The 23,045-nt window shown below is 34.0% G+C and overlaps 3 protein-coding genes and 1 pseudogene across 7 annotated transcripts; 3 read left to right on the top strand and 1 right to left on the bottom strand.

Moving 5' to 3' along the window:
* The first annotated feature begins 475 nt into the window (after positions 1–475).
* On the top strand, positions 476–2,367 carry LOC107915690 (40S ribosomal protein S15a-1). Of its 3 annotated transcripts, none has more exons than XM_016844818.2 (4): positions 476–644; positions 1,615–1,774; positions 1,848–2,008; positions 2,095–2,367. In XM_016844818.2, exons 2-4 carry the CDS (start codon positions 1,642–1,644, stop codon positions 2,191–2,193), a joined length of 393 nt encoding a protein of 130 aa, XP_016700307.2. In that variant the 5' UTR covers positions 476–644; positions 1,615–1,641; the 3' UTR covers positions 2,194–2,367. The 3 variants fall into 3 exon arrangements, with proteins under 3 accessions (XP_016700307.2, XP_040959387.1, XP_040959388.1); XM_041103453.1 differs by lacking the exon at positions 476–644 and adding an exon at positions 671–1,438; XM_041103454.1 differs by lacking the exon at positions 476–644 and adding an exon at positions 872–890.
* A 3,368-nt stretch (positions 2,368–5,735) lies between these two features.
* Positions 5,736–11,792, bottom strand: LOC107915691 (cAMP-regulated phosphoprotein 21). Of its 2 annotated transcripts, XM_041103452.1 has the most exons (6): positions 11,272–11,792; positions 8,572–9,280; positions 7,504–7,873; positions 6,871–6,941; positions 6,192–6,549; positions 5,736–6,090 (listed from the first exon to the last, which is right to left on the bottom strand). In XM_041103452.1, exons 1-4 carry the CDS (start codon positions 11,513–11,515, stop codon positions 6,915–6,917), a joined length of 1,350 nt encoding a protein of 449 aa, XP_040959386.1. In that variant the 5' UTR covers positions 11,516–11,792; the 3' UTR covers positions 5,736–6,090; positions 6,192–6,549; positions 6,871–6,914. The 2 variants fall into 2 exon arrangements, with proteins under 2 accessions (XP_040959386.1, XP_016700308.1); XM_016844819.2 differs by lacking the exon at positions 6,871–6,941.
* A 5,197-nt stretch (positions 11,793–16,989) lies between these two features.
* On the top strand, positions 16,990–19,338 carry LOC107915693 (putative pentatricopeptide repeat-containing protein At3g08820; annotated as a pseudogene).
* A 179-nt stretch (positions 19,339–19,517) lies between these two features.
* LOC107915694 (organelle RRM domain-containing protein 1, chloroplastic) lies at positions 19,518–22,541 on the top strand. 2 transcript variants are annotated; one of them, XM_041103451.1, is made up of 8 exons: positions 19,518–20,140; positions 20,342–20,463; positions 20,553–20,650; positions 20,733–20,798; positions 21,395–21,466; positions 21,705–21,773; positions 21,854–21,960; positions 22,065–22,541. In XM_041103451.1, exons 1-8 carry the CDS (start codon positions 20,012–20,014, stop codon positions 22,158–22,160), a joined length of 759 nt encoding a protein of 252 aa, XP_040959385.1. In that variant the 5' UTR covers positions 19,518–20,011; the 3' UTR covers positions 22,161–22,541. The 2 variants fall into 2 exon arrangements, with proteins under 2 accessions (XP_040959385.1, XP_016700309.1); XM_016844820.2 differs by having other exon boundaries at positions 19,550–20,140; positions 20,235–20,463.
* The last annotated feature ends 504 nt before the right edge of the window (positions 22,542–23,045 follow it).

Raw genomic sequence — 23,045 nt, 5'->3', positions numbered from 1 at the left:
TTGAGAGAAATTTCGAAGGAAATTGAGAGAAAATTGAGAAAATAATTGAGAGATGATTAGTTTATGAAAAAAATAAAAAGGTGGGGGGTTTTATAGGTTTTTTTTTACCGTTGGGGGGGCAACGGTCAAAAAAATGACCGTTGCACTGTTCACGCGGGGAGAAAATGCGTCCTCAGGGGCGCGCTACGTGGCAGAAAAACGCGTCCCTGGGGGCGCGCTTTGCTAACACGTCCCCTGATATCACACTAATCGGGACACATTTTCGGGGAAAAGGCCCATTCTGATAAATAATAAAATACTGGGTCTATTTCGGTAAATTAAAAAAAAAAATTAGTATTTTGCCCATATTTATGCCTCGAATTCAATTTTAATTACTACATTTATTTTCATATCAATATCATTAATATTATTAATAATCTTAAAAAATTAAATTAAATCAAAATTATATATACACCCTAAAACAGTAGAATTTAGTGCTATATTTTGGGCCTTTGTATATCAAAGGCCGACGTAAATCCCAAGCCCATAAATCTGAAAATTCAATTTAAAGCCGAAAACCTAGCACTCAGCCGACCTCTCTGCCATTTTCATTGGGCACACTCTTTCAAACTAACCCAAACGCGGCCGCCGGGTTTTGTTTTCAGGTAATCGGCACTTTCACACTCTTTTCTTTCCATGATTTAAGATCTTGGGGCTGTTTTTTATCCTCTTGAGTATCAGTTCTGTCATGGAATATAGATAGCAAGATCTATTTTACCTATTCGATTAGGGTTTAGATCTTACTTATCTTCGTTCTTTTTACGTCATTAATGTTTCAATCCTTTTACACAATATGAAACTGAAAGGATTTTGGGTTCTCTGGGCAAGTTAAGAATCTATTGTCTCGTCTGGTACAAAGTTTTTGGTGCCCTTAACCTATTTTACTTCGCTTGTTTCTAATACGACGTAAGCTTAGATTAGAAGTTGGGTTTATTGGTTGGAACTAGACCCGTCAAACTTTCAACTGAGCGACTCGGGTTGGTTTTGGGTCGGGTTTTAAAATTCTCGGTTTATTTTGGATCGATCATTTTAGGTTTAGGTAGTTTTGGGTTTCAAGATTCTCGGGATTTTGGGTCCGGTGAGGTCAATGTGGGTTCTGTTCACTTCAGGATAGGGTCATTTCTGTTTACTTAGGTTGAGTTTGGATAGGTGGTACGTTTACCTGCGGTTAGTGTAAAAACAATGGTGGCGGTGAGATTAGATACTGTAGCGATACTGTAGCGTGAGACAAAAAGTAAGCTAAACGTACCGCACCGCACCCAATCGTCAAAAAGTAAGCTAAACGTACCGCACCGCACCCAATCGCCCATCTAAACCCACCCTTACTCAGATCATTTCGAGTTGGGTCGTGTTGGTTTAGGGTTGTTGCCTATTTTCCTCCACTTGCCTCTATCACTATGTAAGCTCGGATTAGAAGATGGTTTGTTGGTTCTTCATTTGAATAAGATATTGGATCACTGGAAATACTGTTGTTATTATAGGAGAATGATGTTTAGAAGAATGATATGTTCAAGTTGTTTTACTGAGTTTCTAAAGACTAAAAGAAACTATAAATAATTGCTTAATTTGATGCAGAATCAGCAGCAGCTTGTATTTAGAAGGATGGTGAGGGTCAGCGTTTTGAACGATGCACTGAAGAGCATGTACAATGCAGAAAAGAGGGGCAAACGGCAGGTCATGATCAGGCCATCCTCAAAAGTGATCATCAAGTTCCTTTTGGTCATGCAGAAGCACGGTTTGTTTCAACATTCAATCTAATCTCTACCTTTATATTTGTTCCATCGATATGCTAACATTGGGATTTGCAGGTTACATTGGAGAGTTTGAGTACGTTGATGATCACAGATCTGGTAAAATTGTAGTTGAACTGAACGGAAGGCTGAACAAGTGCGGGGTGATCAGTCCTCGCTTCGACGTAGGAGTGAAGGAGATCGAGGGTTGGACTGCCAGGCTGCTTCCATCAAGACAGGTTAGCCGGAAAACTGAACTTCATAATTTTATGCTTTCATAAGATTGTTTTACCCTATTCTACTGAGTTGTATAATGGATTTGCAGTTTGGGTACATAGTGCTGACAACATCAGCTGGAATAATGGACCATGAAGAAGCCAGAAGAAAGAATGTAGGTGGGAAAGTACTTGGGTTCTTCTATTGAGGGGATTTCATTAGAATTAAAACTTTTATGAATTATGTTTTTTTCCTTTAAACCTCTTAGTTAGCAATGCCTATTTTCTAAATTTTGGTACTCATCTATATGTATTTTGCTTATGATGTTTGGAGATTTTGAATTGCTGAATATTCATCCTAATATGAGACTCCAATACCATTAGCATTGCTCTTTTCCCCCAAAAAATCCCCCTTTTTTCTTATAATAATATGAGACTCCAGTTGTTTCAAAGCATACAAGGCACAGTTTCAAGTACTAAAAGGAGTCGTTAAGAGTATAAGCTCGTGGGTTTTCGTTAACGATTGTCCTTGTGATAGTCTTAGTGGTTTCAATGCATTGAATTGAAGATAATACTTCAGACAGACTGTTTTAACTAAACTTAATAATGCCTTTGAGATGCCTGACAAGTTCAGAGTCCCGAGGAAGGTTCATGAGAATGCTCTAAAACATCCCCGCCAAAGAAAAAAGAGAAATAAAGAATTAACGAAAAATGAAATTAAATGATAGGAATATAGTGAGAGAGAAGCTGAAAAGGATTATAGAGTCCAGAACATGGTATTGGTGGGTTGGTCTTGAAGCTGTTCGACGGAATTACTAGGAGGGATTTGGGGCCGTAATGATGAACAATAAGAGAAAACAGAGCATTCCCAATCGCTACCGAGAGTGACTGACAGTTTTCAAAGCCGCAACACTTGGAGGATTCATAGGAGATGAAGCCAGCCATCGCTGGAGAAGCAGAAAGAGAGGAAGTTGGAGAAGATTCAAGCGGTGAAGATGGCAGTTGACGGCAGAGAAACGATTGGAGAAGCATAATTGTCAGAGAGATCTTGGAGGCTGATGTTGGAAAAGAAGACGCCGATGGTGGTGGTTTCAACTGAAGAAGGATGGTGATGAAGAAAAAACCCCGAAGATAAGTGTTTAAATTTTGTTGGTTTTGGTTTAAAAACTAAAGCTGACATGGAAATTTAAATATTAGATTTAATTTTTTTAGAAATTCATGTCAGATTTTTCTCTATCCTGGAGCGATCAAAATGATCGAAATATGTAATGTAGGTGCTTAAATTGTAAGCTTCTTTATTTGGTTGCCTAAAATGATTTTTTTTATTTATAATTTGGTGAATATTTATGTAGTTTACCCTAAAAATCTATAAGCCATTAAAATTATTTTAAAAGTATAAAAATTTAAAAATATATTTTTTAAAATTTTTTTAAAAATAAATTAATTGCTAATATAGCAGACACCTAGATTGTCATGCCAACAAAGTTAATAGATGTTAATTTTTCTATCCATTTTGAAGTAATTTGACAAACAATATAAGTTTAAGGGCTAAAAGAGATAAAATATTAAATGGAAGGCTATTTTTTTTGTAAAATTAGAGGACTACATAAATCATTATACTTAATAATTATCAACCTCAAATAAAAATTTATTATATTGGTAATTTTTTGTTGTGCGAAACAAAAATGATAATTCAACTACTAAAGTGAAAAAATATTTGTTTTATGTAAAAAAATTCAACATTAACTATAGTTTAAGTTTTGCATTTAGTTCATGTACTATGTATAAGTTGTAGATTTAGTCATTTTTAGTCCATATACTTTATGAATTTTAAAATCAAACTTGATCAAACCGTAACTATTAAATTTATTAAGTTTTATATTTTTAATACTTGATGTGGCAAACATATTATCACATATATAATGTCATGCCAATTTGTTATTTTCACATATTACTCACAAAAAAATCAATTATGAATTTAAAGAACGTTGATTGCGTCAAGACTGAAATTTTATAATTCGAAAAATGCAAGACTTTAGGCATAGTACAATACTAATAGCAAACTTTAACTGGTCAGTATTGAAATTTCAATATTTGAAATATACAATAACTAAAACTGACCATTTTTGAAAATTAAAAGGATTAAAATTAACCAAATTAAAATATATAGACTAAATTCACAACTTATGCAAAGTACAATAATTTATAATAGAATTTGATCTTAAATATAGACAATAATTTAGATTGGTATGTACAAATATCATATTTATTAAAAAAATACATGTATGACAAATACAATTATATTGACAAACTTAATGATTTAATTATCAAAATGTTAATTGTACAAAAATGATGAAAATGTATAAAACTTTTACACTGCGTAAATTTTCTCTTATTATTTTGGGTTTCATTTTAACTCTTATGATAAAATACGTTTTGGACAATGTGTAACATTTATAATCTTTGTATTTTATAAAGCTCTTTAGTTTTTGTGGTTAAACTAAACCCCTCTAGTCCTATTAGCTCAACTGGAAACCCTTTACAGTTCACTTATGCTATACTTGGTAGGAGTATTATTTTTTACGCATAGTTTAATATAAATGAATTTTAATTAATAACTTTTTGCTACTCACATTAATTGTTTTGAAAAAGAAAAAAGAATTCTTTTTGTTTATTTTGAAGAAGTTTTATATTTTATAAGAAATTCTTCAAATTTGTACAAACTATTTATGTTTAACTATTCTCGGATTATTAAAATTCCTCACTAAAAGCTGGTCCATGTTACACAACTACAGCAAAACAAAGATTTCCCAAGGACCAATAAAGGCAACAATTTCAAAATAAGATACTATTGGAAATATGGAAAAAAAGGATCTTGAAAGGTTAGGTCCTCCTCCGACGTGGATGAACCTTGGCATGCCCAACACCCTTTCGCTTTCTTCACAAAATATACTTGCAGCAATTCAAGGGTTTAAAAACATTAGGAAAGTACCCAAGAATACATCTACTTTCTTCCAATAATGGACTAAAATAAAGGATTAATATGTGCATTTGTCCAAATATATTGGTACTTGATTTTGTATTTTCCTCACATATATTACCCTTAATTTGTTAACAATATTAATCTTTTAAAGCTTAATATACAATTTGCCCCCTAAACTGGTCCAAAAAAATTATACTTCTTAAAATTGGTTTAGATTTTAAAAAGATGTTTTATTTTTTAAAATTAATATATGCCACATGGTATACTAAGAAGTTACAACGTGTCACTATAAGAAATACCACATCAGCACAAACTAACAATGTTAATATCAAAGTACCAATCTAATGATGGAATACAAGTTCAAGTACCAACTAGAAAAAAATAATACGTATAACACCACCAGCAAAACCTACTCCATGCTATAAACCAAACAAATTTCTTTTTAAAGAAAACCTCATCCATGTTCAATTACTACTAGAAAGAGTTGTAAGGACAGACAACTGGTCAAATTGAAGTTAAGATATGTTAGCGTGGAGCCACACAACTTTTTCATTAGTTTTTCTTTTCCGTTGCTACGAGCAGGGAACATTGACCCACTGCTCCATCCATTGTTGGCGGCAGCAAAGAACAAATAGCATGTAATTTTGAGATCTATTTTCTACTGAATAATCTAAACAAAGGAATTTAACTTCAAAATTTTATACTTATCGTCCAAAGTTGTAAAGAGTATTTAAGCTGTAGAATATTTAATGGGCACAGTTGATGGTATTAAGTCAAAAGCCAGAAAGCCATTTCACAAGCTGCTGCCAAATTGTGCTCTCAAACAGAGCAACATATAGCATTCTGTCATACACAAGAAGCCAATCATTGCTTGTGCAGCTAAATATCCAGAAAACAAAAGTGTGTATGCAAGTAAATCAATAGACTAGCTGAGATGGTAATCAAAAGGTTCAAAATACACCTGGGTCAAATAGTAATATGGTACATAATGTGGTCCACTTTATTATTCCAGTAAAGGCATATTATTTCACGGCAAAACGCTTTTACCCATAGGCAATAGGACACAAGCAATTTGTCGACTCCGAAACAAGATCTTCCCATTTCTCTTTGGCTCCTCGTATAGCTGTAAGGTAAAAACATACTTTTATATGGATCAATAACCTACAAAAGAAAATAAATGCTGTGCCTAATATCATGTTTGCTTTGGAGTATGGTGAGAAATACCTTCATCATTGATGACTGATTACATTCTTAGCTCCTGTATTTTTCATCATCATCATCAACGGCAGTGAATATGCCCAAACCAAATGAGCTTCTCCAACACTCCAACCTTCACCAGAGTTATAGAAGCTCCAACATAAACCGACTGCGGGGGAGTGGATCGATCCATGTATCCTTCATTATTATGGTCCAGTTCACCCCGGTCCTCTATGCCTGCACTCCTGCCAGTTTACATAACTCGAGACTGCATTGCTTCATCACATTTCAAATCATTGTTTCACTGGCAGGGTGCAGGCATGGCCCAAGCCCCTCACTGGGGCCGGGCTAATCCAAAACTAGCATCAGGCTGATGTTGATGAGGCTGTATAATTCAATGATTCAAATACCAAAATCAGAACTGCAAACTAATGAGACAAACTTTGTTTTCAATTTTTGTCCCTTCCTATCCCTCCCGCCCACCTTTTTACAAGACATAATGCAAGAAACCAGTCCACCCAAATAAATACAAGCCCCCCTAGTTTGAGAATTACAACTTAATTTTTGTGCATCTAACTACAACTATATTCTCTGTAAAAACCTATACTGCATATTTACATTTTAAAAAGTTAACAATTTAAAGTCGGGACAACTATTTCATTTCACTAATGTGTAAATTCTGTTTTTAATCGAAAACAAGTCTTACTCATTCCCCTTCTCTTTCATGTGCTTCTAATCTTCACTGCTTTTTCAATGGTGCTCTTGCTGTCTCCAAAACTGATTGTTATATGCAGGAATTTGTGGCATCTTAGAGCCAGAGTAGCAAAAGAAACCTAGGGATAGATCTAATTACCCCATAATATCTGATACACCCTCAAATACATAACGCCAATTCCTCTAGACATAATTAAAGAAAGCATCTGGCTTATGATAGACTTTACCGTTTCCTTTAATTGGTCTACCTTATATCTCTTGAGTAATCAATGAATGTGCAATTAAGATATAGAAGACAGAATGGAAATGAGGAAGAGAAATGACAAAGAGAAGGGGTCTCTAGGTGGGAGAACAACGATTATTCATACTTAACCATGATTGTAAATTCTACATAGACTGACCTATTGCCTATCCTAAGTTATTCAACTTTCAAGATCCAAATTAAAAATAGTGGACGAAACAATGTTCACTGCATATGCTGCAAGTGATGATGAAAAACTGAATGTCGCTTGAACCCCTTAAAATGAAGGGTTAACTAACAAATAGCGACTAAAAATATGCATCAGAACGAACCAAAGGGGTGTATTTACTGACATTGGTAATGAGAGTTGTGAAGTTGCTATACCTGCGAAAAAGGCTGGTGAACATGCTCATGAGGGTGGATAAAAGGCATTCCAGGACGCTGAAGAGGATACTGAGAAGAATGCAGATATATGGCAGATGTGGAGCGTGCTCCAACATGATTTGGATTAAAAGGAGGCATCATTGTTTCAGGATGACCATAACTGATTCCTGTAGCAGTTGGTGGAGCCACCCAGGGCCCAGGTATATGTTGTGGGAGAGGCCGAGGTTGGTGTTCAGTAGCTATTTGAGGCCGATGAGTGGATCCAAGTTGTGGAAATTCGGTGTTGTAGTTAATTGCAGGGGTGTACATAGGTTGCATTGTGTATGGACCACTATTGAACCCAAACCCAGGATCAAATCTTTGCATGTACCTGAAGAAAAACAATCACTACATAAAATTGTCTCATGAAGGAAAAAAGGGCTTTGCAATACCTAAGTAGCATATACAACAAGAAGTAGAAAGGAAATACAAATGAAATAGGTCAATCCAGCATTGATCTTAGCAGCATGTGAATTTAAATGTATATTTGATATCATTAAGATTTTTATCCAAATCTCACTTTTTCTCCCTCAATTTGAGATGGAACAAAATATTCCCACCATGCAAGACAACAGAAAACAAAAACCGCAGATCTTTTTATTGTTAGAAACCTTATTAAGGGTCCTAAATTATCAGTAGCTCTATCAAACTTGCTATTCATAAATAAAATCGTATCAGAAAAATATAAGGATGCTAATGTTTTGAAATGGAACATATAAAGAGAATTTATAAAAGGATAGAGGGAAAAAAGAAGATATTTAAAGAATAAAGATTGGCAATAATAAGATTAGATCAGACAGAACAAAAGATATAAATGGGGACTCATCAATCAAGACTCATTCACTCATAATTCAAAAGTAAAGAAAAATTGTTCTAAAGCCTTGTTCTATGAGAGCAAAACTCCCTCTCAAGTTACAATATAACTTTCAATATTAACTTCAATAAATCTTGCTAAGTTTGAAACCCCTGCAATAAATCAGAAAACATAATACCCTGCAGGAAACAAAATACTTAAACAGAGGGATATACCTATCATAGTTCCTGTCATAATCAGGGTCCTTGCGGTCAGTCTCGCGATCCCGAAAGATGGCCACCCTATTATGTGGTTTGCTCCTACCAATTGGCTCCTTCTCTGTCCTACTTCTAGCCGACCTACTACTACTTGAAGAGTATTCAATCAAACCACTACCAGAATTTACATCAGCAACCACTGAAACAGATTTCTCTTCCATATTTGGCATCCCTGAGGAACCATAGTAGTTAACATCCTGAAACCTTGGTTCACTTGGTGGTTTTCCACCAGAACCACTGCTAGAACTACTAGAGTTAAATATTCTTGCTCGAGCTCGGTTATACTCCTCTTTTCTCTCTTCCACACTTTTGGAGCTGTTTGACTTCATAGAATTTGAATTTGAATTGCTTACAAGCTGAGACCTTTTCTGTGGCCTCTGTTTAATTGCCACCTTAACAACACCAGGGTCTTCTGATGGTAAATTTACAGGGATGTCAGCCAGTCGTATACGAGGAAGCCTACATTCAGAAGTCTTGCAGACAATGATTCTAGAACCAGAACCATCGGGTAAATTATTGTCTAATAAAACCATCGACTGCAATGAATAATGCTGTGCGATACGATGCGCAGCCAACCTTAAATATGATGTAGGCAGCTGCTGGAACTCAAATTGCTGCTGATTAGGATCACGGATAAATTTTTCAACATCTTGTTCCATCCTCAGGACTGAACAAAAGAAATTAAGAATTCTCAGTTCACAAGTAGAGAAAAGCACTCTTGCTCAAATATTGAAACAGACAGCACACTCATTCTTCAAAGATACTATAGCAGTCAAAAGATTAAGTGCCAGAATATGATGCTTTAAAATAAAAAGAATGAAAGCCACAGCTGTAAAGAAAGACTATATTTTCCTCTTAAAAGAATGAATCAAAAAATGATAATAATCAAGTTCACAAGTGAATATTAAAATCAAAAGGGCATACTTTTTAATGCTAGAAAAAGCACATAAAAGAAACCAAAAAGCTTCCTTTGCAGAAGGCATGTAGCAGATTCGATGAAGAACTTAAAGCTTATCAAGGAATGAATAGCTAAAGTATCAATGTGATATTAACTACCTAGTAAAGGAGTCATTCTTACTTAAAAGCCACTATACTGGTTATCATCCCCAATCAATCATATTCAAACTTTAGACTCTTTTCTTTCCCCCAAAAAAAAAGACTTCAGACACTTTCTCGCATCATGCAGCCCTAACATATCTCTCTTGTTAGCCAACCTAAAAGTCCCTATATGGAAGTTAAAAAGATAAAACTTGCAGAAGGCTTCAGCAAGAGAAGCTTTTAAAGGATGATTTTCTAGAATCCTTGCTCATGAAAATGTACTTTTGAAACAAATAGTACCAGGCAGCTCAAAAGAAATCATTGAAGGCTGCAGTAATAAGACAATTTTTAGCAGATTTTAGTTATTAATTTTACAATTTTTACCCTTTCTGGCAATTCAGATTTACCGAATCCCAAGAGAAGTATTTAATGGAGTTAGATTTATCAACAAGAATCTAGTCTTTCAAAAAAAAATGGCTTTTCCTTCCAGAGAAGGTATATGATCAAACTGGCCTTACCAACTGAAGCAAAAGCTGTGTATTTTTGAACAAAAGTGGGAAACGAACTAAAATAATTTCCCCTCAACTATACAGAAGGAATATTTAGCAAATAATCTATAAAGCTGTGTATTTTTGAACAAAAGTGGGAAACGAACTAAAATAATTTCCCCTCAACTATACAGAAGGAATATTTAGCAAATAATCTATAACGCCTTGATTTCAAGATGATGTTCATCACTTCCAACTCTCAGTTTTAATTAATTAAAACAAATTCCAGATAAAAAAAGAAACAACTGCATAACAAAGCCCAGAAGTCATGGAACTCTCGTAGACTTATGACTCTTATTCCAGCAATGCGTTAGAGACCTTCCATATTCATCTTTTTTCGCATCAGAATAGTGAACTAGCCTTGCATCCTAATTTTCTTTTTTGATGATCCAATTTCAAATATGATCCACTTTCAACTTGTGCTATCAACGCATTCTTTATTACCCCTCCAAATGCATTCTTAAATAGCCAAATTTTGAAAGGCAGACAATTTATTTGTGCTACTATAAAATGCTAAGAATCTTCTAAGAGACCCTTCATCATATCTTTGTTACCTGACTAAGTTCACGAGCTTCATTCTAGTCATTGGAACATAATGAGTTATGCAAGGGTCACCAGCCATGTTAGCATATCAAATTCACTATTACAATTTAACAACCTTAGCATATCAAATGTACAAATTCAAAGTTAAGTACTCATTTGTAATCGAACATTACAAATAAAGCCTGATTAGAATGTTGCAATTTAGGATATTAATTATTAAATACCGCATATGCACCAACGACATGATTAGTTCCAAGAAGAATTCAATACCCAATTTTGTTTTTCAATCAAAGGTGTTCAGAAGCTACTAGGATAAGGTCCAGTGAAGAAACACACTGGTTAGACATAGGGAGAGAAAACAACAAAAGATAAAAAAAAAAGGGTTAACAAACAGCTTGAATGTCCAATAATCCTATTATCTACCATTCTTGTTCCAAACAGAAATCCCTAAATCCAAGAACCCTAATGAATTTTCTGCAAACAGAAGAGAGAGAGAGAGAGAGAGAGAGAGAGAGAGAGAGAGACTTACTGGAAAGGCGCTCACGGGGGTTTTGAATTGCCTCGCGGAGAAACTGATCAACCTCGTTAATGGCATCCTCCGAAACCACCTTCTCGTCCGGAGAACCAGAAGCAGAAGCTGAAGAAGTAGCATCGGGAAATTCCGGCTTGGATTCTTTGTTAGAAGAGAGCATCAAGCGGCTCATTGTAGCGTCCAAATCGGCCACCTCCCACGAGTCCGGCGCCCCGAGATCCTCCACCACAGAGCCTTCCATGGTGGGAAAAAAAAAAAGAATAGCGGAAGTTGCTTTTCGCGGGGGCTATACCAATCGAAAGAAGGGGGGGAAATAGGAGCTAGGGTTTGAGGAGAGGAGAATCTAAAAGGGAGAGAGGGAAGCAAAAAAGGAGAGTAAATTTCATGAGAAATTAATGATTCGATAGGGTTAGGGTTTGGAGATTTTGGGATTGGGAAAAAGTCGGAGAGAAGGACGGAACCGATGCCATATATCCCAATTATTACTTCTATATTTATATAATAAATAATTATTTATTATTCCTTTATTATTATGGTGGACAATAATAATAAAAAGAGGAAGAGGGGATAGGGGATAGGGTTTGGAATTTTATTACTGTGACTTTGATTTGATAGGTTACGCGTGAAACATTGTGTCCCACCGCACAGACCAATATCTCCTTTAAGTTTTAATTGGAAATATATTTCTAAGATTAGTCCCTGTACTTGTATAAATTTTGATATTTGGTCCCTGTACATTAAAAGTTAAAAATTCAATCATTTTACTTTTTCAATTTAAAAATACTTGTCCAATCATTTATGTCGTCAGTAGTTTCTGTCAAATTTTATCAATTTAACATGTTTATTTTCGATTAATCATATGTCATGTTAACAAATTTTGGCAATTCCCAATTTTATTGACTAGACTAATATTTTTAAATCAAAAAAGTAAAATACTTAATTTTTAAATTTTTAGTTATCTGGACTAAATCTCAATTTTGATCAAAGTATAGGAATCAATAACATATTTTATGTCACACCTGGTTTCTCTTGAAACTCAATGATTTGGAACAATTAGAGGTTAAATTGAAAGAAACCATAAGTTGGTGGCTTCTATCGGAAAATCAGGAAAAAATAGCAACTAAAATTGGATAAGTTTGATGTCCAAATTTTGTTTGATTGGATTAGAACAAGTAGTTTTCTTAGTGGAAAACAAAATGATTATGGATGATTGGTTACAATGGAAGATCGCGTTTAAAAGGCTATTAATAGATGAGAAATGACTTCCCACAGAGGATTCAACTCCATTCTATTTCATTTTCCTCTCTTCGTTATCTTCTTCATGTTGGGAAATTAGGTTTCTAAATACAACAAAAAATAAGTTTAGGGAAAAACTATAATTTTAATTTTTTTTCCAAAATTAGAACTTGATTATGATATCTAAAATAATTAATACCTAAGATGAACGCTTCAATCAAGTAGTATTCTCTGCTTTCCTCAAGCTCAAGTTTGTCGAGTTTGGACTCACTTCGAAACATAAAATTTTCACAAAATTACTAATGTGGTAATTTTATAATTTCTCTAAACTTTGGGATCAAGTTGTAAATAAGAAAAATATCTCTAAAAATTTTCTAAAATAATTTTCCTTAGAGAATTTTCTCTCTACAACTTTCTCTTGAATTTAATTGTGTGAAAAATAATGACCTAGTGCTCTGTTTTATATAAGAGGTGTTTATATAATAAGAGAGTTTAGATAGTCCAACTATGATTAAACTTAATTATTTTAATATTAAATCTTATTAAATTAATAGAATATTTATCTACAAGATAAATATTAAATTTAATTTAATATTAATATAATCACTTTAATATTAAATTAATAAAATATTTTTAAGATAAGTATTAAATTAAATATTAAATATTAAATATATGAAAATAATAATAATTTTGAAATAATTAATCCGAAATCAAATTCTCTGGTAGAGTTTCAGTAAGTCTTCCACTACTTAACCATCAAAGAACCGTCGCGGCCGACCATCCGCCGGCCACCGGATTGTCGTTGTCGCAACCGTAGGCACTGTCGTGTTTGGTGGTGCCATCACAGGTGTGACACCCTCACAGCACCTCAAAAGATAAAGATTCACTAATTACTATCTTTGTATTAAGTAAATATTTTCATTTCAGCAACATATCAAGAATGCAATATGATGCATGCGTCTTGTATTAAAACCTTGGAAAATATTTTTCCACTGCTATGATCATTCTCACACCCATCAATCATGTCGCCTTGGAGTCCTATAATTAACTAGCAAGAACATGAATTACATCCAATCGGTTTATGAATCTTAATTCTCAAGACTTCAAACAAACCAACGACCGTTTAACGTTTAGCCATCATCTCTAGCTTAAATATCATTTCTTGGGAAACTATTTAACTGAAGATTGATGACAAACAATGATAAATAATTTTTTTCACTTAGTATTCTTAATTTTATGTGTTTTGTGTTTAAATCTTATTTTACTCCTAATTTAATCTATATTTCTCATTTTAATATCGTACATATTTAATGTGCTATTATTATTATTTATTATATGTTATTTTTAAACACACCTTTGTATTCTAAATACGTGATGCATACGCGTACGCTATAGAATTTCTAATATATCTTTATAGTTTTTAGAATAATTAAAACAAAATATTATCATTTATTAAAGAATCAAACTATAATTTTACCATATATATATAAACATAATTTTCTACCTTTGCCCTCTAAATTTTCAATTGATATAACGTAGGTTTTGATTAAATATATAGATGTCCATTAAGATCAGACATCTTATGGCTAGGGGTGTTCATTCGGTTAATCAACCCGAAATAACATTAACCGAATTAACTGACCTTTCAAAATTTTTAACCGTTAATCGAACCGAAATTTTTTCAGAAAAAATTAACCGAACCGAAATTTTTTCGGTTAATTCGGTTGGTTAACCGAATTAACCGAAAATTATATAGTTTTTATTTTTGGTTAAAAATTAACCGAATTATCCGAATTAACCGGATTACCCGAATTAACCAAATTGAATCACTACATAATTAAATTATTTTTAGACTTTTAGACTTTAGTTTTAGTTTTAGTTTTAGTTTTAGTTTTAGAATTTTATTTTTATTTATTAAATTATTTGTAATTTTTGTGATTGGGTTGAGTTGGGTAATTGGGTTGGGTTGAATACTTGGGTTTGGATTGGTTTTAAGTGAATAGTGGGCTTATTTATATATTATAATTTTATTTATTAATTTTTTGGTTAAATCGAAAAAATTCGGTTAATTGACCGATTTCGAACCGAATTAACCGTTAACCGAAAAATCAAAAAATAATTAACCGACCACCGACCGAAAAAATTCGATTAATAGATCGATTAACCGAATTCAGTCGGTTAACCAAATTTTTTCGGTTTTACCCGAATTTTGCACACCCTACTTATGGCTGTAGATATTGAAGAATCATTTTATACATTTATGTTTTAATAAATAATATATTATTAATCGGTCGGTTAATCGAATTTTTTCGGTTTTACCCAAATTTTACACACCCCTACTTATGGTTGTAGATATTGAAGAACCATTTTATACATTTATGTTTTAATAAATAATATATTATTGGTTAAAAAGACAACATTCCATACCTTTATTAATAGTAGGATACATCGGATAATTGACTTTTTGAGCCATATCTACAACATATATAAAAACAGAATACATTTTTTTACTCTAAAAGTAATTAGCTTAGGGTGCAACATCTACCTGATAACATTAATCTTATTATTATAGGTTATTGTCATATATGCTCTTTTTTATATAATGTCTAAACTACCCATAACCTCTCCCCACCCTTAAATAAGAGGATAATATGCTTCAGTGCACTTGAACCCACGTCCTCCTACATTGGCAATAATGCCGATGTCAATCGAGCTAAGACTCAGCTGGCATATATATACTTAACTTCAAATTAAATTTTAATTAGATATTTTTTATTATTAAGTCTATATAAAATATTATATTATAATAAAACATATTTTGATTATCAAAGGAAAATCCTTCTACAATATTTTATAACAAATATAATTTATGATATGTTTAGTTCACTTAAAATAAGTTTGAAAAGTGATTTAAGTTTTTTTTGTCAAACAATAGAGAATATTTTACGCAGAATCATTTAAACACCAGAAAATATTTTTTTTTTTTTTAAAATCTACATATATAGTAGAATTCATAAAATGTAAACTCCTAAGCTTATTTAAGTCGCTTCTCTTGAGTATTTACAATGCGATTTCCTTATCTATTTATCCAGCTTAAGGGTGAGTTTGGATGAGCAGTGCGTTTACTTACGGTTAGTGTAAAAACAGTAGTGGCGGTGAGATTAGATATTATAGCGACACTGTAGCGTGAGACAAAAAGTAAGCTAAACGCACCACACCCAATCGCTCATCCAAACCCACCCTAAGTTAACCGATTCTATTTTAGTACCATTCATAATAGTGGGAATGCTTCATTCCGATTTTATTATCGGAATAATAAAATCTAGATTCTATTTCAGTGTAAATTTTAATTAATACCGATTGTACTAATGTATATAAATTGATTTTGTTTGTATCAACTAAAATATAGTGTACTAACCGATACAAGAAATTTTTTTTTCAAAATATACTTTTAAATTCGAATTTAAATTTTAAATTTTTATTGTTTATTTTAGATCTGTTAATTATGCATTCTTATATGTATAGTATGAGATTGTCTTAGTATTTAATCTATGGAATAATTTTTTTTGAGTTTGTTTATTTTGAGTTATAGCGGAGTTGCAGATAGTTATTTGACTGAAATGTGTCTTATCCATTATTTATTGAGTCGAAGCTGGAAGGTTCTTATTCGTTATATTCTGAGATTCCAAAATACAATAGCTAATCATATGATCAAGTGTATGACGATAAATTTCACAGAAGTTCATTGGTTTGAAGAACCCCCGCAATCAGCTAGAAGTTTAATTGAGGTGGATTATGTGATTTCTTTGAGGAATTAGTGTAATATTTTGAGTTTTTTCGCTTTAAGCTGTGTTTTTCTACAAAAGAGAGAGAGAGAATATTTTATATGATTGATGAGTATTTTATATTTGAGATTGATTTAATCTCATTATTTGATATTAATAAATATTTTTATTATTTTTTAAAAATAACAATAGATCCAAAGTGATACACTGGAATAGACTAATATCAATAAAAAAAATTATACATACATCGATACAATACTCTAGTACATATAAAATTCATCAAATTTAAGCTGATAGGATCAAAAGCAGTAATTGGTAAAGAATCCAATTCCACCATAATGTGAGTGAGATTTTGTGGTTAGCAAGGATGAAGCCATCAATAATATATTATCTTCTTATCTCCAATCACTTTTTTTCACCTTTATTTTTACAATATATTTACAGAAGAGACTTTTCCACCATACAATTTAGTCTGTCCAGCACTAAAATGAATGAAGCAAATAAATGCAATTGAAGCAATGTTAAAAGCTATCTAGTCAAAAGAAAAAAACAAATGCAGCTATGAAAATGCACAATTGCTTAAATTTTAAGAAATTAAGAAAATAATATACAATATTTTAACAATTATAAAAATTAAAAAAAAGGGTAAAAAATCTAAAAATGCTTTTTTTTGTTTGTTTTCAATATCAAGAGCAGTAAAGAAATGAAGCGCTGAATTTTTTTTTTTAAAAATTTTGATAGCGTTTATTATGGCTGTAAGTGCACCTTACCGGTTTCCACCAAAATCTCCGCTCATATTTTAACTTGTATTTACAATTACGTCTGGCGGTTGACTGGTGTGAACCAGTGTGGCAAAGCCTAGACATCCATGGCAATGGCCATGATCACGAGCCTCAGCCCTGCAACTTCATCATTTTCGAAATTCATTGAAATCAAGAAATGCATTCTCGAAGGCTTTACCTCCATCAAACACCTCAAGCATGTTCACGCCGCGCTTTTCCGCTTTGGCCTTCACCAAGACAGCTATCTCCTGAACGTCGTCTTGAAAGCTTCCTTCAATTTCGATCAAACCAACTACACTCGCTTCATCTTCCATCAAGCCAAAGATCCCAACGTTTTTCTCTGGAACACGATGATTCAGGGCCTTGTTTCCACCGATTGTTTCCTCGATGCTACCCAGTTTTACGCTTCAATGCGTACCCAAGGCTTCTGGCCCGACAATTTCACTTTCCCTTTCGTTCTCAAGGCCTGTTCCAGGCTTTTGGATTTCCATTTAGGAATAAGAATCCATGCCCTCGTTATAAAACTAGGATTCGATCGTGATGTCTTTATCAAGACAAGTTTGCTGTATTTGTATTCCAAATGTGGATATTTGGATTATGCACGTAAGGTGTTTGACGATATTCCTGATAAAAATGTTATTTCTTGGACAGCAATGATTAGTGGGTACATAGATGTTGAACGGTATAGAGAAGCGGTTGATTTGTTTCGTAAGCTAATAGATATGGGTTTGAGGCCTGATAGTTTCAGTGTTGTTAGAGTTCTGTCAGCTTGTGCTCACTTAGGGGATTTGAATCGTGGGGAGTGGATTGACAGATGCATAACACAGTTTGGGTTGAGCAGAAATGTGTTTGTGGCAACCGCTTTGGTTGATATGTATGCCAAGTGTGGGAACATGGAGAAAGCACGTTACGCTTTTGATGGGGTGCCTGTGAAGGACATAATTACTTGGAGCACTATGATTCAAGGCTATGCATCTAATGGACTCCCAAAAGAAGCACTAGACCTCTTCTTCCAAATGCAGAAAGAGAAGTTGGCACCTGATCGTTACTCTATGGTCGGCGTGCTTTCCGCTTGTGCCAGGTTAGGAGCTCTAGAGCTAGGGGACTGGGCTAGTAAGTTAATGGACATAGAGGAGTTTCTGTCTAACCCTGTTCTAGGTACAGCATTGATTGACATGTATGCAAAATGTGGGAGTATGACTCAAGCTTGGGAAATCTTCAAGAGGATGAAAGAGAAAGATGTAGTAGTTTGGAATGCTGCAATATCTGGGCTTGCAATGAATGGACATGTTAAACCCGCATTTGGTCTTTTCGGCCAAATGGAAAAATCAGGTATTCTACCTAATGCGAACACTTTCATGGGCTTGCTTTGTGGATGTACTCATGTTGGTCTGGTTAACGACGGTCGACGGTATTTTGACAGCATGAATCGTGTCTTTTCTTTGACTCCTACTATTGAGCATTATGGGTGCATGGTGGATCTTCTAGCCCGTGCTGGCTTACTAGGTGACGCTCATCAATTGATAAAAAATATGCCAATGGAAGCCAATTGTATTGTTTGGGGGGCCTTGTTGGGTGGATGTCGACTGCACAAGGATACCCAGTTAGCAGAATATGTACTAAAGAAACTCATTGAATTAGAACCATGGAATTCAGGAAATTATGTTCTCCTATCAAATATATATTCAGCGAGTCATAAGTGGGATGCTGCTGCAAAAATTAGGTCAATCATGAATGAAAGAGGAATACAAAAAGTACCAGGGTATAGTTGGATTGAAGTAAATGGGACTGTTCATGAATTCCTTGTGGGTGACAAGTCTCACCCCATGTCCGAAATGATATATAAAAAACTTGGTGGATTGGCCAAGGAACTTAAAGCAGCTGGTTACATTCCAACGACGGATTATGTGTTGTTTGACATAGAAGAGGAAGAAAAGAGCATTTCCTTGGTTGCCACAGTGAGAAGCTGGCTATTGCCTTTGGTTTAATCAGTACCGCTCCGTTAGACGTGATTCGAGTTGTTAAAAACCTTCGTGTATGTGGTGATTGTCACGAAGCCATAAAGCTTATTTCAAGGATTACAGGAAGAGAGATAGTTGTTAGGGATAATAACAGATTTCATCATTTCATTAATGGGTCATGTTCCTGTGGAGACTATTGGTGAAATTATAGGCAGATGTATAACAGCTGAGAGATAAAGCAACTTGAAACTTTCTCAGTTTTGCTGTAGTATCTCAATATCGAATGTTGTTTATATGTAATATTGCCTAGATAGGAACTATAAGTAAGGCGAAGTTAGAAATTTTTTGGTGAGTGAGTGGTCGAAGTTAAGTTTAATTTTATAAAAATTAAAATGTAATTTCACTGTATTAACAAACATCTTTATAGATTTTAGAAGGGCTAAATTAAAATTTTATTATTTTAAGAGGGTATATTATCTTAAAATTATAAAAATCCAGTCTGACTTTTCGAAGCCTAACAAGATGTATACTAGACTATTTCCAAAATCCTCAGGACATTTGTTTACATGGGCTGGGAACGGCAAACGTGGCCCAACCCAACCAACCGAAGCCGAGTACCAGAAGTTGATAAGCGCGAAGCATAAGCATTCAGCAGGGTCGGGAGAAGCAACAGCTATGCCTATGGAAGCTCTTCGTCCCTCACTGGCAGTGCCCACCATTTCTTTTGGAATCAACAACTCTCACAAATCACTGCCCCATCTTGCTTCCCTAAACACTAAAATCAGATTTCCCATTGCTGTTCAGAACCACTTCAACCTTTCCTTATCCAATTATTGTATTTCTTCATCTAAAACTGAAATTGCAACCTTAGCTTCCTTTGTTTCTTCTTCAACAGCTAAGGGCAACTACTGGGTGGTGCTAATGGCTAAGCCACCAGAAGGGTTCACTTCCAAACCCCAAATCATTGATTACTATGTCAATACTTTGGGAACAGTTTTGGGCTCTGAAAAAGATGCTCAGATGTGTATATACGACGCCTCTTGTGATACCCACTTTGGCTTCTGCTGCCATATTGATGAACAAGCCTCCCGTGAACTTTCTCGTTAGTGTTTTCTTCTTCATTCTCCAGTTTGTTTTCTTTATCTCTGCTTATTTTGAAAAGGGTGCTTACTTATTTTGCATCTCTACATTTGTAGGTTTACCTGAGGTTTTATTGGTTAAGCCAGACCCAAATTACAATTCTAAGCAAAAAGATTACACTGCTTCAAACATTGAATTTATTGCTAACATAGGGAATTTGCAGTTGTTTCCTGCTGGGAACACCAAACACTGGCTTGTTCGAATGGACAAGCCTGGAATTGGGGTTGTCACAAAAGCACAAATGGTTGATTATTATACTCAAATACTGACCAAAGTTTTGGGAAAGTAAGCATTTCCTCATTAAGCACGAAAGAAATCTGGGTTTTGTATCATAGAGTTTATTAACTTTGGGGTGAAATGATTGTTTGTTGCAGTGAGAAGGATGCTCAAATGTGTATATATCATGTATCTTGGCAATCCCAATTTGGTTTCTGTTGTGAACTTGATGAGGAAAGTGCAAATGAATTAGCCGGTCCGTATGTGTTCTTGTAATCTGTATTTGTAAGGTTATAGTGCATTTGCGGTTTTGGACTGAATGCTTCCTTTTACCACAGGTGTGCCTGGAGTTTTATCTGTTGAACTAGATAAGAATTTTGAGTCAGAGAATAAAGACTATGGAGGTTTTCCCCTCGTCTCACATCGTTTTCTCTCATTTAAAAAACTTTTTTCATTGTTCTGATATAGACCTCTTCATTGACTATCCTTCACCATCACTGGGTGGGAATATTTTATAATAAGAACTAGGAGGAGATCCTTGTATATAGATGGTTTTCCAAATCCCAATAAATTAGTTTCGGTTTTGGATTTGTTGGCTTGATGAGAATTTGGAAAGGGTATAAGAATTCGAAGGTTACAAGAAGGAAATATAATAATTTGAAGGATTAGTTTCATGTGGACAAAATTCGTGTGGGCGACTAGATGGATAAATGATCTCTTAGTTTGAAGGAAATGCTCATATTCTTATATGAGATGATATATAATTTCTTATCATGTTTAGCCTGCAAGTAAGATAATCTTCATTGTAAGATTTAAAATTTTGATATGTATTACTTTCCCCTCTTAGCTTTTGTTAGCTTACAATTATTTTTCCCTCTATATTAACATTCAAACATTTCATTCTTATTTTGGTCAAACATACATGGCTATCAAAGTATCTGTCTTTTTCATTTTTATCTCTCTTTCCTTCCAATACAGAGTAACAATTCTTGATTTCTAGGTAATAATCTACAAAATTCTACGAGTGCTAGTGAAACGACCTCCATAAGAACTAAGAAACTTTTCATAACAGGTAATTGTTGCTGCTAATCTAATTTTATTCTCTTTCCCCTATATGAATACTGTCTTTGTTGATTTGATATCTTTGGATCATGTAAACCGGAAAAGTCTTGTTGCATCATTGCCTCTACTAGTCTTTGTATATTCTTTCATGGGATTCAAAACTTTGAGGCATTGTGGATTCATTTTATACCTTTGTTTCTTATTTGCTAATGGATGGTCTCTGGTGATCTGTTGTATTTCTCGAACAGGCCTATCATTTTACACTTCTGAGAAAACATTACGTTCACATTTTGAAGGTTTTGGTGAGCTTGTTGAAGGTATCTTTGCACGTTCCATGAAACAAGTTTCATGCAAAAAATGTAGATTTAGTTGCTAATAGTGCTTCTATTCTCAACAGTTAAAATCATAATGGACAAGATCTCTAAAAGATCTAAAGGGTATGCATTCGTGGAATACACCACAGAGGAGGCTGCCAGTGCTGCACTCAAGGAGATGAATGGCAAGGTATATAATTGCGAATACCCCTTTTTATTCATGTACTTTTTCATATCTGGCTTATGACTGAAAATATAAACTGAGGCTGAGTGCTTTCTTGTTTGCTTTTGTAGATCATAAATGGGTGGATGATAGTTGTTGACGTTGCCAAGACTAAACCGCAGAACTTCAGCGGAAGTCGGCCAAGAGCGACAGTCCAACGAGAATGAGAAGGAAGTTGAAGCAAATACCCTTTTGGGAATCGGCAACAATTTTGCAGAAAGGACTACCAAAATTTGGTACATTAAAATTACTAGAAATGATCAATATGTATATATATAATTGACTTGGTAAATGGTAAATCCATGTTCAACCTTGTTAGCTACCGTAATTCGTCCATTATTTTCTAATTAAGTCTAATTCTTCCATCCTTTCCGACACGGCCGTGGCTGTCTAAAATATCTGGTAAAAAAATACAAGTAAAAGCATTATCAAGATGGAGATTTTTGGATTTTCGTTAATTGATTTCATTGCCATGGAATGTTAGAATGTTACAATGTATATTTGCAACCCCTTGGGAGTAAAAATAATCAAAGATAATGCTGGTCTTAGTCCCTGTTTCCTCTATTCAGCATTTGTTTTATGTGATTTTGATTGGATTTTAGTTACGGCAGAGAGTGTATGATTTATAAACATGGCATATTATTTTCTTATCAAGGTGACTTAGTAGTAGTTTATACTGCTGGTGGACAGCTGGTTCAAAATGTTGTCTATTAACCATATCAAAGGCATTCTTTTAATTTGAATAAAACAAATTTAGCCAACTAAAACCAGTTGATCAAAGCACTTCTCAACCTTGATATAAACGACATTCACAATCGTCTTTATATATATATATAAACGTGGTACATAGTTGGACTAATCGAAGAACAAGTACATACGAACATAACAGCTAAAAGTAAGCGGAAGTTTGTAGTAAACTTGAAGCAGCATACTTAATCTTGGATTTAATGCTGCAATGTGATTTAATGCTGTAAAACATGAGTGACAATCAACAATATTTAATCTTGGATTGGATTTGCTTGATGTGGTTACAAATGTTCTTCATGCAGCTG

Source organism: Gossypium hirsutum, chromosome D10, assembly GCF_007990345.1.
Source record: "Gossypium hirsutum isolate 1008001.06 chromosome D10, Gossypium_hirsutum_v2.1, whole genome shotgun sequence".
Lineage (NCBI taxonomy): Eukaryota > Viridiplantae > Streptophyta > Magnoliopsida > Malvales > Malvaceae > Gossypium > Gossypium hirsutum.
This window is presented reverse-complemented; position numbering and strand designations above follow the sequence as displayed.